Raw genomic sequence first — 14893 nt, 5'->3', positions numbered from 1 at the left:
ACCTCTGTATCTTCTCTTCCAGAAGGACCTAACACTGTTTCTCACGTCTGTCTTGTCTGTCTCCCTCATCATTAATGTTCCATGATCTGGAGTCATATTGCTTCTTAGGTTTACCAGTGTTGATGAACATTGTTAAGCAACACTGCAGTACAAGGATCTGTGAACACAAATGCACAACCCACATGGGATTAAAAAGCCAAGTGGCTTCTGGAAACTTCTGCTCGGCCTGATGACAAATTTTGCTGTGGAGGTTTCTGCTTGTTCTTCTGCCAATCTTGGGGTCTCCCCGAGCCTGCTAATACTTCCTTCTTGCACATATATGTTGCACCTTTGGTTACATAAGGACTGGATCTCTGAGAATTGTGTTTGCTGTTAGTGTATGTATATCATGACTGAGCTGTGGATTCCCAAGTAATATGTGAGGCACAGACAAAGCAGCCTTTGGCAACACCTTCCCACATTTTTATCTATTGGTCCCATGTGGTGCTGTGGTTAGGGTAATTTTTATCTCCAAGCAAAGAGCACAATGTATCCAAGGAGGAGGTGGTCCAAAGTTTTTATCAGCCAAGCACAGGGAGTGGCATTCATCGGTTAGGACAGGAAAATACCACATATTTTATGGATGTAGAACTAGTAGCAGATGTACTAACCCAGCTTCTTAATCATTCCCCTTGGCTGTGAATACGGGGGCTACATGAGGGCAGTGGACTTGTGGGGAAATGAATGCATATTTCTGTCTTTTAATTCATTTCTGCATGCACAATTGCTGCCTTGACCCAAGGGTTTGGTGCATTTGTCTAGCTCCCATGAACTATATGGGTTGTTGCAATGCTCTCTGTACTGTATTTAATTTAATTAGGAGTTCTAATGCCAGTTACTTGTTGGATGTCTATGCTCAAAATAGACCAGAGGGGTTTTTGCTGCGTCTACGAGCCCTGCTCCGCGGTGCTGGTTCTGCCCTCTCTCCAGCGCCCCAGACAAGCGGCGGCGCGTGTGCTGTGCGCCTCCCGTCCTAACTTTTCCGGGAGACTTGCTACAGCGCACATTACGGTAATGCCGGTCCTGCCCCGGCCACGCCCAGCGGGAGCCGTGGGTGGATCCCACGAGCACCAATCGGGGGAGCTGGGGAATGAACCCGGAAGTGGGGAGGAAGAGGCGTGTTGTTCTCGCCGCCAGGACTCGGGAGTAGGGCGGCCGCAGCAGCGCGGGCGGGATGGAGAAGAACGGGCCGGTCGTGTGAGTGGAAGCGAGAGGGCAGGCATTGTGCGGTCGTGGGTTCGTGGGGTGGGACAAGGGTTCCGCGCAGGGGATGAGGGACATTTGCCTCTTGTTCCCTTGGCCCGGGCTGCTGGGTCTTCAGCTGCTGCGGGGAAGCAGCACCTCAGCCCCTGACGCCTTTTCTGACATGCAGGTCCACCCGTGCAGTACTTGGGGTTGAGCTCGCGTTGCCGGTGCAGGCAGGGCTGACACGGTGCCGAGTTGTCTGCTTTGCGCCGAATGTCGGTTCCGCTGAGCACCAGTAGGCAAAGTTTGGGTTAAGAAGCGTTTCCACCTTGTTTTGCGCTGCTTTTATCCATTAGACATTAAGACGCAGTGCTACAGAGTATGAGGAAAAAGGAGGGGCTCCTTTTTCTCTTTCCCCCTTCCGGCCCGCATTTGAGATGATTTTGCGTGCTGTAAGCAGACGTTGCTTGCTGCAGTGAGATTCTTTCTTTCACCTGGGTTGCTCTACTTCAGCTTCTACGATGGTATTACTCTCATTGTGGCTAGCGTGAAAGCACTTTGCAAGCCATTTTATTAAGCCTGGCAATGCTACACATGTTTACTTGAAACGTAGGCCCCAGTGGGCTTGATGGATTCTACTTCTGATGTACAGTAATATACATACAGTTGTGTTTGCACATGTGGCCATGGCAAACCAGGCTTTTGAACACTGTGCAAGGGCTAAGCCCAAATCTAGCTCTGATGCAAATGACACAGTGTAAAGCAAGGGTTCCCGAACTGTGGTCTGTCAACCACCAGCAGTCCATAAACTTCATTCAGGTGGTCCACAGCATGTCTGTTAAATAAAATTAGAAATAGTCCTCCAAAGGACTAATATATATAGAATGTAGAACCTGTAGTTGTACTAACTACCTAAGAGGAGAATAACTGTTCCTGTCTGGCACTGATCATTTATGATAGTTCCATGGACTGGACTGGTGTTTGTGTGTCTTTTCCCCTCTGGCTTCCCTCATATTGTAATGCAATAGTTTGTTTGATAAAGTAAAACGGTCTGCACCCCTCTTGCAGCAAAGAAAACCGCAACATGGTAGTGAGAGAGGAAATGGTCTGTAAATATTTTTTCCAAGTTTTAGTTAGTGAGTGCCACTTATTACCTTCCCTGGTCGTCAATTTAATATTTGAAAGGGGGAGGAGATGAAGAATCTTCTTTCACTTGGGAGTCACATTATATTGGACGGTTTTTTATAAATGGTCAAACACACCTCTTCACCCAGGCCTTTGGATGAATGACTGTTTTCTGTTCCCTGATAAGTCTCACAGAATTCCCTGAACTGAAGAATGATACCTTCCTCCGAGCAGCACATGGAGAAGAGACAGAATACACCCCTGTTTGGTGCATGAGGCAAGCTGGAAGGTACCTCCCAGGTAAGTGAAGTGACTGAGGTGTTTGGGACAAAGATGTTTGGATCTTGTCCTTGGGGCTGGGATGGCCTGCTGGTTGGCCTTGAGTTCTGAGAGAGGTGATTATCTGAAAATGAGTAGGAGGGAGAGGGAAAGAAATTCTCAAGACCAGAGTCTTTGGAGGATTCTGAAAGCAAGAATCCAGCTATTAGTATCTGCCCACAAAATGGATCTGGGGAAAACTTCAGCTCTGAAAAGCATTGATAGATAGTGTCCTGCGCCTAGGTTATTTTCCTTGCAAAACCTCTGTGATTGACATAATTAGCCTTTATCCATTTCCGAGGGCCGGTTCCTCTAGTCCACAGATGGAGGAAATCTATGGCCCTCCAGATGTTGCTGGAATCTAACTCCCATCAGTACCACCCAGAATGTTCAGTGGAACATTATGGAAATTGGAATCTAACAACATCTGGAAGTTCCTAGGTTCCCCGCATCTCTCCTCTAGGTTAAGTTGCATTCCTTTTGAGAGGCATCTACCTTCCACTCCATTTTCTTTTTTTGCAGAGTTCCGAGAGACGCGAGCAGCTCAGGATTTCTTTGCTACCTGTCGATCACCAGAGAAGTGTTGTGAACTTACTCTGCAGGTGTGTTGTGAACTTATTCTGCAAGTGTGCAAGGTTCCAGGAGGGAGAGTTCTCTCTCCACCCCCCCCCCCATTCACAATTGAGGGTTATTCCTGTTCTGCAGACTGTGGCAGGAGCTGAATATACCCCAGAGTATAAACTGTGACATTTGCTCCCACAAGATGGTCACCAGCATAGTTTTATGAGAGGCTCCCCATACTCACCATCTCATCTGCCTTTCCCTAACCAATTTCATTTGTCTCTTCCGTCTAAATAGCAAAACTAAATAGCAGTTATTGATTTGGGTTTTAATGTCCTCCTTGCTGCATTTTGCTATTCAGTTGCATGGGCAATTTATATATTTAGGTCACGGGTGGAGAACTCAGATCCAGGGACCAACTGTGGCCTTATCTGTCCCTTGGGACTGTCTCTGCTTCACACCCTTCTTTTTGTCTGGCTGGAATGTGTCATGAGCTCTGATAATGCTTCTTGCTTGCCTGGGTGGAGGAGAAAGAGGGGTGTGTAGAAACTAGCTCATTGTGCAAAGGGAAAACTTACATTTGTTGCTTTGCCCACTTTTGCCTCTGCCTTGTGACTCCTGGAACATTCCCCTGGAGGGAATGTGGCTCTCAGGCTAAAAAAACACCACCACCCCAGTTTTTAGAAGCATTGTAGACTTCTTCATTAGATGTATCTAAGCATTCTTCAGGAAATAATTTGGTATGTTATTCTACACTGCTCCTTGAATATAAAAACAATAGTGTCCATGGGTGGAATTCAAGATAGTGAGAAGGTGGCTGTTCACAAGCGGAACGAGGTCCGCTTGCACAATGGGACTTCCCTCTAGCGCCCGTCCACATGCCCTCTAAACCTGATCTGGACTGTTCCCCAATCTTCCAGAGCAGGCTTTGAGGGGAGTAGGGGAGGGAAAGTTCTCATTTTACTCATGCAACAACTTAGCTGAATTCCACCCCATTTTGCGATGAATGTGTTGTCTCCAGCAGGCACAAATGAAAATGCATCTGTTAGCTTGAAATATGAAAGAGGGATTGAGATAAAATATGAAAGATAGATATATAAGCAATAAGTTATTGCCACAAATGTAAAATTACTAACAGAACATTATAATTTTGATAAATGCACTTTTGTGTTTCTTTCAATGCAATATAAATATTTTAAAAAGAAATACGAAAGAAAGGGCTCACTAGCTAAAACATGCCGTAGTACCTTGGTTCCCGAACGGCTTAGTTGTCGAACAAATCGGCTCCTGAACACCGCAAACCTGGAAGTAAGTTTTTCAGAAGCTGAACGTCTGACATGGCTTCCGCAGCTTCCGCTTGAGTGCAGGAAGCTCCTGTAGCCAATCCTGTAGCCTTGGTTTTCAAATGGTTTTGGGAGTCAAACGGACTTCTGGAATGGATTAAGTTTGGGAACCAAGATACGAAAGTCTTGGCCACTCTACTAATAGGAAACTGGTATCTCCACTGTGACTATTACGCTTTCCCTTGCACAGACAGTGCTTGGCTGAGCAATAATGTCTCTGTTGGGTGTTCCATGTAGCAGGAAGGGTAGCAGGGTGTGTGAATGAAGCCTCTGCTCCAGTGTCACTACATGTTGGCTCTATTCTGAAGGCATTCGGTTGAACTTGCTTAAAACATCCATGACTGGAACCCTGATAAGGCGGAGGTCCTGACTGCAGGGCGGCTTCTCAGTGCATTCCTCTGAATAAGAAGGTAAAGAAGAGTCATGCTGGGCCAGCCAATGGCACATCTAGACTTGCATCCTGTTCTCACGATGGCCAACCAGATGCCTGTGGGAAACCCGTGAGAGGGACCTGAGCTCAAGAGCACTCTTCCCTCCTGCAGTAACTGGTATTCAGAAGCATTGCTGCCTCCGACCATGGAGGTAGAACGTAGCCCATTGTGGCTAGTAGAATGCCCTTAGATCTTCATGCTCAGCTTCCAAAGATGATGATGATAATTAGATCTGAAGCTTCCACATGGGGATGGGGAGGTTGGAGTGGGGGCTAACATGCAAGGCCCCCCACCATACACACTGTTTTGAATGCCTGGGAGTGGTATATTGATACATGTGCATCAGATTGCCTAATTCAAAATGGAAGCATTTGATCGGACTCAGTGTGCTTTCAAATGCACAAAGGCACGTCGTACGCTCTGGCAATGTCCTGAAAGACAGATGATGCACGATTGTTTTCTAAGACCCGTTTCCTTCTCAAATAACATACATCTGTGCAGCATGCTTTCCCTTTGTTCTTTTATAATGTGTCTACTTCTCGGACCTCCTCCCTTTTCTCTGCTTTTGGCACTTTCATGGGTCTCTGATTCCTCCCCCCACCCCCATGTTCTTTTTCACAACATCATTACAAACATTTCTATTAAGTCTATTTTAGTAACATTCATTAACACACCCCTCCGCACAGCACTGTCTTTCTCTTCAAAAATGTTATTAATGGCATAACGTTTGTTCCTTTTTGTTCAGTTGTAAAAGAAACCCCAAAATTCTATGCAGCTGACTGCTTGAGGAATTCTTCCACCTCTTTTTTTAAAAAATAAGTAAATAAAAAGACTGCATTTATGCAATGCTTCCTTCTGTTTTGCCTCACTTCGTTATACAACCTGTCAATGTTTTTCAGTGTTCATTGTCCCACTGACAGCACACCTGTAAACATTACTGTATTTGCCCCCCCCCCAATGTTCATAACTCTTGGTCTCTCCCTCTCTCTCTCTCTCTCTCTCACACACACACACACACACACACACACACTTTCTCTTTTTCTACACATTCTAATCTCATTCTGTTTTGGACTATTTTAGCTTTTGAGTCAACTTGAACAGATTATCGTTTTGGGTCTTATTATCTTTGTAGTCTTTTCCTGCCATTTTTTTAAAAAAAATCACAGCTCCTTTATTTTTGCAATTTTGAATACTAGACTCCTTTCCTTTTAAAAACATTGTAATAGAGTTTCCAAGAACTGTGGGGATTGTGGACTGAGAACACATTCTTTGAGCTCCACCCCCCCCCTCCCCAGTATCCTGCCTTAAGCTCTGTCTATCCTGATGGGAAGCAAGCGGCAAGCAAGTTTTGTTTTATATGCATAGCCATTGCCTGCCCTTTTTTGGGGTGGATGGGTGTAGAGAGAAGCTCCACAAACCAACATTGTCCTGTGTATTGGTGTAGTCTGTGTATCAGTGCAGTTTTCCTACATATCTGTACTTAAAATGGACTCTGGGAAAGACAGGAATGGGTTCCTGCATACCCTCCAGCGTACGGGAACCTATTTATGCCTTTCCCCATGTCCCATGCTGTGCTCCTCATACAGCACACCCACTTTACCTTTACAGGAAGTTATACTTCCTCACTGGCTGAATCTGAATATGTCGGTAATAGTATAGTGGTGGTAAATCAGGGGAGATGTGGACTCAAAGGGCCAAAAAGGCCAGGCTGTGGGAAGATCATCTTGTGCAGTACACAGGTAAGACTGTATCATTGTCTGCTGAAAATCAGGCTGCCTATTGGAATGTCTGCAACACCACTGCCTGGCATTCTCTTTCGTGAAGGAGGGGCTGTAGTACACGGTTAGAGCACGTGCCTTGCACACTGACGGTCCCAGGTTCAATCCCCAACATCTCCAGGTAGGACTGGACTCCTACCTGACCCCTGGAGAAGAGTTTCCAGTTAGTATAGATAGCACTGAGCTAGATGGACTAGTGGTCTGATTCAGTATCCTGTGCTCTGATTCAGCATCCTAAGGCAGCATCCTATGTTCTGGTGTTCATATGCTACGTCTATAGTGCACTAGCTTTAGGGCCTCAGCAGAAATCTTGCCCTTCTTTCCCCGTCCAGTTTTCCCTGGATTTTGAGTTTTCAGGCTTACTGCCTTTGTATTTTCAAATATTTCCTCTCTCCTATGAGAGGGTGGTTCTCTTTCTACACACGTGTCATTTCTAGCTTAAAAACAGGGCGGAGCACCCTCTACAAGGTCTGTGTTTTCTTCTTCCTTTCAGCCTCTACGGCGCTTTCCTCTTGATGCTGCCATCATCTTTTCGGACATCTTGGTGGTGCCGCAGGTAAGAGATGCTGGACGTGGGGAGGGGCGGTGGGGGGCAGCTGTACCGCTTATAGAAAGAAATTCCTTAACATCCTACTGCTTTCCTAGGCACTAGGCATGGAGGTGGTGATGGTGCCTGGCAAGGGACCCACCTTCCCTGAGCCACTGAAGGAAGTCGAGGACCTGCTGAAACTCCGCCAGAAAGTGGATGTGGCAACAGAGCTTGGCTACGTCTTCCAGGCCATCACGTTGACCCGGCACAAATTGGAAGGGAAGGTGCCCTTGATTGGCTTCTCTGGCGCCCCGGTAAGTATAGTTCTTTGGAAATGGGCGTCTCCCAAAGAGACTGTGTCATTCCCTAAAAATGCTGGTGGGCGCTAGGAAATGTTGGGATGTGCTGGCCATCTGTGCCGCTGCATGAGGCCAGGTGGATTCTGGGTACCGTGGATTTGTAGCTGCAGCATTTGACAACCTCTGCGGAGGAGTGTCATGGGGGGTGTCACTTACAGGCTGGCATAGTTCATGCTCTCTCCTAGTAAGGCCGTTGGGTCCCTGACTCCCTGCCTTAGCTTGCTGCTGCTCAAACATTGACTTCATAGGATGATATTTGTGGAACTAACTGATGGGTGGCAGAAGCTGAGAAAGGCGGCTTTTCTATGCTTTCCTTTCCAGCATTTTCTGCTGGGCAGGGAAGACACACTGGAAAGGGTGTGCCAAGTATCTCCTTAAGATAGTGCTTAAAATAAGTATGTTGCATTTCATTTAGGCGAACATTAAAAATTGCCATGCATTTGACTGATTACAGTTGGCCAAAAGTCAACTTAAGAGTGGAAGCATCAAAGCTTGGGCATGGAAGTTTTGGGGCAGGAGAGGCAATGCATGACATCTTTAGAAGCGAATGGCATCAGTTAAGACAAATGCAGCTTCCGGTTTTTAGGAACCCAGAGGGGTTGAGGCCTGGTTCTGAACTGAACAAGTAATCCGATATGTGAACCGCCCTGAGATATGCAGGTGAAGGCCAGTATGTAAATTCAATAAATGATAATAGTAAATAAAATAAGAAGAAGAACAGAGCTGCCTCACAGTTTCTGCAAGAACCACTTGCCTTACAGAAGCTGGCTTGGGCATGGTGAGGCATTGGAACAAGTGCTTTTGAATTCATGCCTGCTTTCACTTTCTGCTTGTTGTCTGCTTCCTAGTGGACACTGATGTCCTATATGATCGAAGGTGGCGGCTCCAACACAATGGCCAAAGCCAAGGCCTGGCTCTACCGGCACCCTGAGGCCAGTCACCGTCTACTCACGTTATTGACTGATGTAATTGTGGATTACCTGGTGGGGCAGGTGGCTGCAGGCGCTCAGGTGAGTGGAAGAAGAAAGTGGCATCATCCTGCTTGAGAAGAGCTGTAGACTCCTGGGCAGCTCCTGCCCACAAGCTTTCAGGCATAGCTGTAAGTTGGACAAATTTGCCACTCATTTTTCAAGGCACTTTTGAGATACCCTTCGTCTTCTACAGCCACAACCCTTAAGACAAATGAGATCTGGAAAGAAAGCTTACTTTAGGAAGGTAAAGGGTGCCAGCAAGAAATCAGTAGTACCATGCTGCTAATCATAATCTTATCATGTAACCTTTTATTACAGAATCCAATCACTTTGTTTTTAGGAATAGGCTTTTCGCCCTCGTGGTTGCAAATAAAAGAAAAGGAAAACAGCTTTCCTCCTTTGCCAAAATTGCTGCCTGATGGCACTCTGCATAACACAGCAAACTTCTCCTCCTCCCCAAGATCATGCCAGCTGGCTTCAGCCCTCCCTGGTTTTATTCATTCAGCACATTCAGCACATTCAGCACTCCCTGGTTTTATTCATTCAGACACTGGGCTATGTATGTGATTGGGGAGCATGGCAGGGTTCCCCATCATGGGGACAAGCACTGTGCACCAGATGCTCCCTCTTGCGTTATGTGGAATGCATGGGAGGTGGGGTCAGCTGGTGCGATTCCTACCTCCCTCACACATTCACATAACTTACGGCTGGAACATGAGAAGTAGTAGCCTTGCAGCTGATTTCCTTCGCTTGTGACAACCTCCTAGAGCACAACCTTTTAGATGATGGTGATGAGAATAAGGTCTGTAAATTAACACTCTGATCTTATTCATACGTACTCAGAACTAAGCCCCACTGGCATTCTTCCGCCCCCGTGTGATTTACTTCCAAATAGGGGGTTTAGGATGGCAGCCTAAGGCAGTTTAATTATAGCATTGGTTCCAGTTGAAGAATTCGAGATTGTTTACTGGAATTGCTTGCCTTGTGTCAGGAGAGTGGATTAGGGGGGGGAAATGCATTGTTCTGTGCCAGGCGTGGGCAAACTTTTTGGTGCCAAGGGCAACCTTTCCTTGGGGTGTGGGTGAGTGGAGAGAGATGTCAGCCAAGAGGGATGCTGATTCCTTGGTGCTGTCTCTCTTGGCAGGCTCTACAGCTTTTTGAGTCTCACGCAGGACACCTGGGGCCAGAGCAGTTTGCAGAGTTTGCCCTCCCCGCCATCCGTTGCATTGCCAAGCGAGTGAAGAGCAAGCTACGGGAAGACGACCTGCCTCTGGTGCCCATGGTAAGGGACAGCTCTCTTGGGTTCCTTGTGGGATTCATAGGATCAGCAGATCTTGGAGCTGGAAGGACTGTTGGAGTTTTCTGTTCATCCTAAAAACAGATACCACATGGTGATATTGAAGCAGCATCCATGGAAGGCCGCTCCATCTGTCCATACCGAGGGTAGGACAGAAGGCCTTTGGGAGCTGCCTTCCAGAAGAAATATAGATGGGCAGTACTGGTGTATGTGTGGGCATCTTCTCTAGTGTGCCTTGTGCACAATTAAATGCAGAGGACCATGGTGCCACAAGGCTGAAAGGAAATTCTTGTAGAGTCAGAAAGAGAGCAGAGGATAAGGTGAGAGCAGGACTGGGTATCCTTCTCTTAAGTCAGGCTCCTACTGTAAGAATTGGGGAGCAGGAAAATTCTACCCTCTCTTAAAAATGTTTCCCCCAACTCATCCTGATTGGATGAGGTGGGCTACAAACTTTCCTAAATCCTGGAGAAGTTTGGCTTTTGGCATCTGTTTACAAGTACTGTACGCACCCATGTGCTGGAGGTTACTCCTTAACACACTCAGTACTCAGTTTGATAATCTGGGACATCCCTACCTCTGCACTGGGAAGGAGTACAGCTCTGTGATAAAGCTCAGGATATGCACGTGGGAGGTGCCAGGTTCAAATTATGGCATCTTCCATTGAAAGGACAAGGTAGCAGGTTTCCAAGTCCTAAACGGCCTCTGCCTAGTATACCTGAAGGAGCGTCTTTACCCCCATCGTTCAGCCCGGACACTGAGATTCAGCACCAAGGGTCTTCTGGTGGTTCCATCACTGCGAGAAGTGAAGTTACAGGGAACCAGGCAGAGAGGGCCTTCTCGGTAGCTGCGCCCATCCTGTGGAATGCCCCCCCATCAGATGTCAAGGAGATGAGTAGCTATATAACCTTTAGAAGGCATCTGAAGGCAGCCCTGTATAGCAGAGCTTTCCAAACTGTGTTGCGACACATTAAGTGTGTCAGCTGCAGTATGTAGGTTTGCTGTGCAAACACTCCCCACACTCCTCCCAGGGCTGGAAAGGGGTTTCGTTTAACCTCCGGTTTGCTAGTAAAGCTGAATTACTGTGTCACGAAACGATTCATGTCTAAAAAGTGTGTCACCAACATGAAAAGTCTGGAAAGCTCTGCTGTACTGTACAGGGAAGCTTTTTAAGGTTCTATTATGTTTTTATGTTGGAAGTCACCCAGAGTGGTTGGGGCAACTCAGCCAGATGGGCAAGGTATAATAACAATAATAATAGGAAGGAAGGAAGGAAATAAATCTGAGACCCTGGAGAGGTGTTGCCAGTCAGGGAATATGGGCAAACTAGGTCTGACCTGGCTCATGAGGCAACTTCTCAAGTTCCTGTGAGATAGCAGGAACAGCAGTATTGACTGGAAGTGAAGGAATCCTGCAGAAGGAACTTCCTGTGCTCCTAGATTATATACCAAGCTGTTGACTGCTTGGAGGGAATCTGTCCCACACAACCTCCCTTGAAATCACCTGCATTCCAAGCCAATTCTGGGATGGCAGGAGGGGCGGTGATGGAAGATATTCCAGGCTGGAGGTATCTCTTGGTCTGTCTGCTGCCTGTCGCCATTCCCTGTTTTCTGTCTTTCCTTTTAGCTTGGGGCTGATGTGTCTGTGTTAAGGAGAAACCCCTTTTAAAATAAAAGCAAAGTACAAAGTTGTAGTAGTCGTGTTTCACCACTAGAAGGCAGCCAAGTAATGAAGCAATGCCAACTGGGCAAGCCAGAGCGGTCAAGGACCTGCCTGCAAAGATCTGCCTGCATATCTTCTCCGTTGTCCTGTTCCCCCTTTCCCATCGTGCACCAAGAGAAGCTCTGCTTATTTGTGGATGTGAACGCCTTACAATGGAGGAGACATGTTGCTGGACTCCTAACTCGCAGGAGCACTAGTACCAGCCAGGGATGATGGCAAAGGTGGCCAAACTGCGTCTGGAGGGCCACAGGTTCCCCAGTCTTGCTTTGGTGCCAAGCACGCAGCCCTGCCCACCACGTTGTCCTGCTGTTTTGTCTCCTCTCTCAGATCATCTTTGCCAAGGATGCGCATTATGCCCTAGAGGATTTGGCACAATGTGGCTACGAGGTGATTGGCCTGGACTGGACCATCTCCCCCCAGGCTTCTCGGTGAGAAATTGACTGGCCTTCCATAGGGACTGCTAGGAGGGTTGGTAGGATTTCTAAAGTGCTTTTGCCAATATCAGAATCCTTTCGTTTCCCATAAATTTTGCTTCATACGGTATTGTGGATACAACAACTACTGGCTAAGCAGAATGGCCTGGGGATAGTAAATAAGAGGCTTATGTGAAGTACTAAGGAGCCCCCAGTTTATAGGTGCAGGGAGCTCCTCCATTGGATTGCTGCTATGAAGAGCCAAACCCTGCTCACATGCAGCAGTTGGGAAACAGAGAGCTGATTGTTTCATACAGCTAGAGCTGAGTGAGCCCCCCAGCCAAGATGAAACGTCTTCTAAGATGAAACGTCTTCTAAGACTAGAGACCAGTTTCCCAGGATGATGGGTAGAAAGTAAGACTGTGCAGCAAACGGGGCAAAATGTCCCATTGTTCTGCCTAGGGAAATTAGTTCTCTCCAGCTTTTCAGAAGCAAGGAAATGGTATTGTTTTGTGACCTGACATGATAGCTGTCTTCCAATATCTGAAGACTAGAAGACTCTCAGTGTACCTTTCCAACTCTACAGTTCTATGGTTCTATCACGTGTCAGTGGAACAAAGTAAATTTCACTCTACTGTTTCAGAAAGCAGGGCTAGAAGGAATGGGTGGAAACCACAAGGAAGCAGAATTTTGGCTAAATCTTGTTAGAAATGTCCTAATGGGAAGAGTTGGGCAGTGAGCTCTTCTTTGCTAGAGGCTTCCAACTCCGATATTTTATGACTTTGCAACATAAGTACAACCTGGATAAGTTTAATTAGGTACAACCTTCTAACTAGGGCTAGCCAGATACATCAGAATTAGACCCAAGAGGCACCTGGGACACAGGTAGGCAACCATCATTAGCTCTTACGGCTTCCAACCATTGCTCTTCCTGTTTTAAAACCATCTGATTTCATAAGTATCTCACATTCTTGTGATGATGAGGAGCTACATCTTGCTCTGGTGCCTACAAGTATTCCCCCCTCAACCTCCAGAGCAGGTACTGATGTTTTATTTTGTTCTGTTGCAGTCAGCGGATCGGGAAAGACATTACCTTACAAGGGAATTTGGATCCATGTGCCCTCTATGCACCAAAGGTAAAGAGGCAGGTGTCACAAGCCCCCTAGACAAATGTCAGGGAACCTTTCTTAGGGCTAAGGTCACGTTACTTCAGTGGAAAGCTGTTGGGGGGGGGGGGGACACATTTCAGTAATGGGCGAGGTTGGACCCAACACACAAAGCCACAGGATGCTCCTAGTTAGCAAACAATGGTTGTAAGGACTGTCTGCACTGAGTCTGTCAAATACGCTCTCCCCCCCCTTCCAATACACTATAAGTTAGCCTAGGTTGGTTGCTTCAACTGTCTTGCCCTGCTGATTCTTCTTCGCTTTTGTCAGGAGAAGATTGGGGAGCTGGTGAAGAAGATGGTGGAAGGCTTTGGCTCCAAGCACTACATTGCCAACCTGGGTCATGGCCTGTATCCTGACATGAGCCCGGAGCACGTGGGGGCTTTTGTGGATGCTGTACATAGGCACTCTCGCCATCTCAAGAAATGTTCCTGAAGACTTGGGGAGCCACATGGAAAATGGACAAAGCATCAAAGAGACTGCAGCAAGAGAGGATCATGTTTGCGAGTGCAGGAGAGCCAGTCACTAGGACTGAGAGAAAGAACAAGGATGTGGGTTTGTAATAGCGCACTATTAAAATGCTTTCCACATTTTAATGGCACAATGCTTGGGATGGTGGGTGGGTTGTAGAGGGGGAGAGAATGTATGTGTCTTGGGCACTTCCTGACGCACTCAATGCTTTTGATCCTGGCTTTATCCCTACACACTACAAAGCTTATCTGAGAAAGGGGTGGATCCTTTTCTTGCCCCTTCCAACCAGTGGCTAGGTGTGGCCTTTCTTATGCTCTGTCCTCCACAGCGGAGTAAGTTTTTTGCCGTTTAACAATAGAAGGTGGGTCAGGGTACCTTGTATCACCCAATTGCTCAGTTTGGGGCCCTCTTTAGCAATAGCCATGTGTCTCTACGAAGCAATGGCCATGCGCCATACCGCAAAGTGAAGTATTTACAACAGTTTCCCATCTGGATTAACAATCCAGCACATGGTGTTTAGTTAAATGATGGAATCTTCCTCTGCTTTGGTGCTGCTGTTCTGGCTTAGTCAAGGTCTGCATATGCACAACCCACTCAGGAAGGATGAGCGACCATGTCCTTGCTGCTGAACAGGCGACCCAGGAATAAGTGGAAAATACTCTTGTGATGTTTATTCTCAATATGAACATGCTGTGCTGCACTGCACCTCACTCACTGCTGTTCATTATCCAGCAACAGCTAAGCAGGTTCCTCCAGTAAAGAAATCCAGCCTTCCTTTTCCTATATCTCTGCTGCCATAGTGGTGACTGTGTCTGCTTCAGCATTCAGCCTGGTTGCATCTGACAGTTATCAGCCGCATGTCATGATAAGGAAACATGTTTATAGAAGACACAAGTAGCACCAGCCCCCTCACAAAGTCTGCTACTTGTGTGTGATATGTAAACAGACCAGTGGATGCTTTTCTTAGAACTGGAATAGCATGGGAGGAACTGTGGTGGTGAAGGCAATGATCGCTTTGTTAACAGGTATGCTACAGTGGGAAGGGGGATGCTACAGTGTTGAGGCTGCAGCTAGTAAAGGTGGCATCAGCAGCTAAGAGAGGAGCAGGGCTCTTCAGAGACCTGTTAGTTTTTTCTCTACACTGCTGTTTAGGTCTAACGTAACACCACCACCTCCAGCAGTTCAGAT

General features: G+C 47.0%; 1 protein-coding gene across 2 annotated transcripts; it reads left to right on the top strand.

The window, feature by feature from the left end:
• Positions 1–393: 393 nt before the first annotated feature.
• UROD (uroporphyrinogen decarboxylase) lies at positions 394–13830 on the top strand. 2 transcript variants are annotated; one of them, XM_083509718.1, is made up of 10 exons: positions 394–1784; positions 1838–2649; positions 3190–3269; positions 7274–7336; positions 7426–7623; positions 8517–8678; positions 9784–9921; positions 11983–12083; positions 13138–13204; positions 13505–13830. In XM_083509718.1, the coding sequence occupies exons 2-10, from the start codon at positions 2511–2513 to the stop codon at positions 13667–13669; spliced, it is 1113 nt and encodes a 370-aa protein (XP_083365844.1). In that variant the 5' UTR covers positions 394–1784; positions 1838–2510; the 3' UTR covers positions 13670–13830. The 2 variants fall into 2 exon arrangements, with proteins under 2 accessions (XP_083365844.1, XP_083365845.1); XM_083509719.1 differs by having other exon boundaries at positions 1106–1236; positions 2537–2649.
• The last annotated feature ends 1063 nt before the right edge of the window (positions 13831–14893 follow it).

Source organism: Podarcis liolepis (assembly GCF_965112155.1).
Source record: "Podarcis liolepis genome assembly, chromosome: 6".
Taxonomy (NCBI): Eukaryota; Metazoa; Chordata; class Lepidosauria; order Squamata; family Lacertidae; genus Podarcis; species Podarcis liolepis.
This window is presented reverse-complemented; position numbering and strand designations above follow the sequence as displayed.

What these genes read in the sequence shown, in the direction of transcription:
- UROD (XM_083509718.1), top strand. Translation starts at nt 2,511, where the DNA reads ATGACTGTTTTCTGTTCCCTGATAAGTCTCACAGAATTCCCTGAACTG. An exon ending in AGCTGGAAGGTACCTCCCAG is followed by an intron (nt 2,650 to 3,189) that starts GTAAGTGAAGTG and finishes CTTTTTTTGCAG; the next exon opens with AGTTCCGAGAGACGCGAGCA. An exon ending in AGGTGGCTGCAGGCGCTCAG is followed by an intron (nt 8,679 to 9,783) that starts GTGAGTGGAAGA and finishes CTCTCTTGGCAG; the next exon opens with GCTCTACAGCTTTTTGAGTC.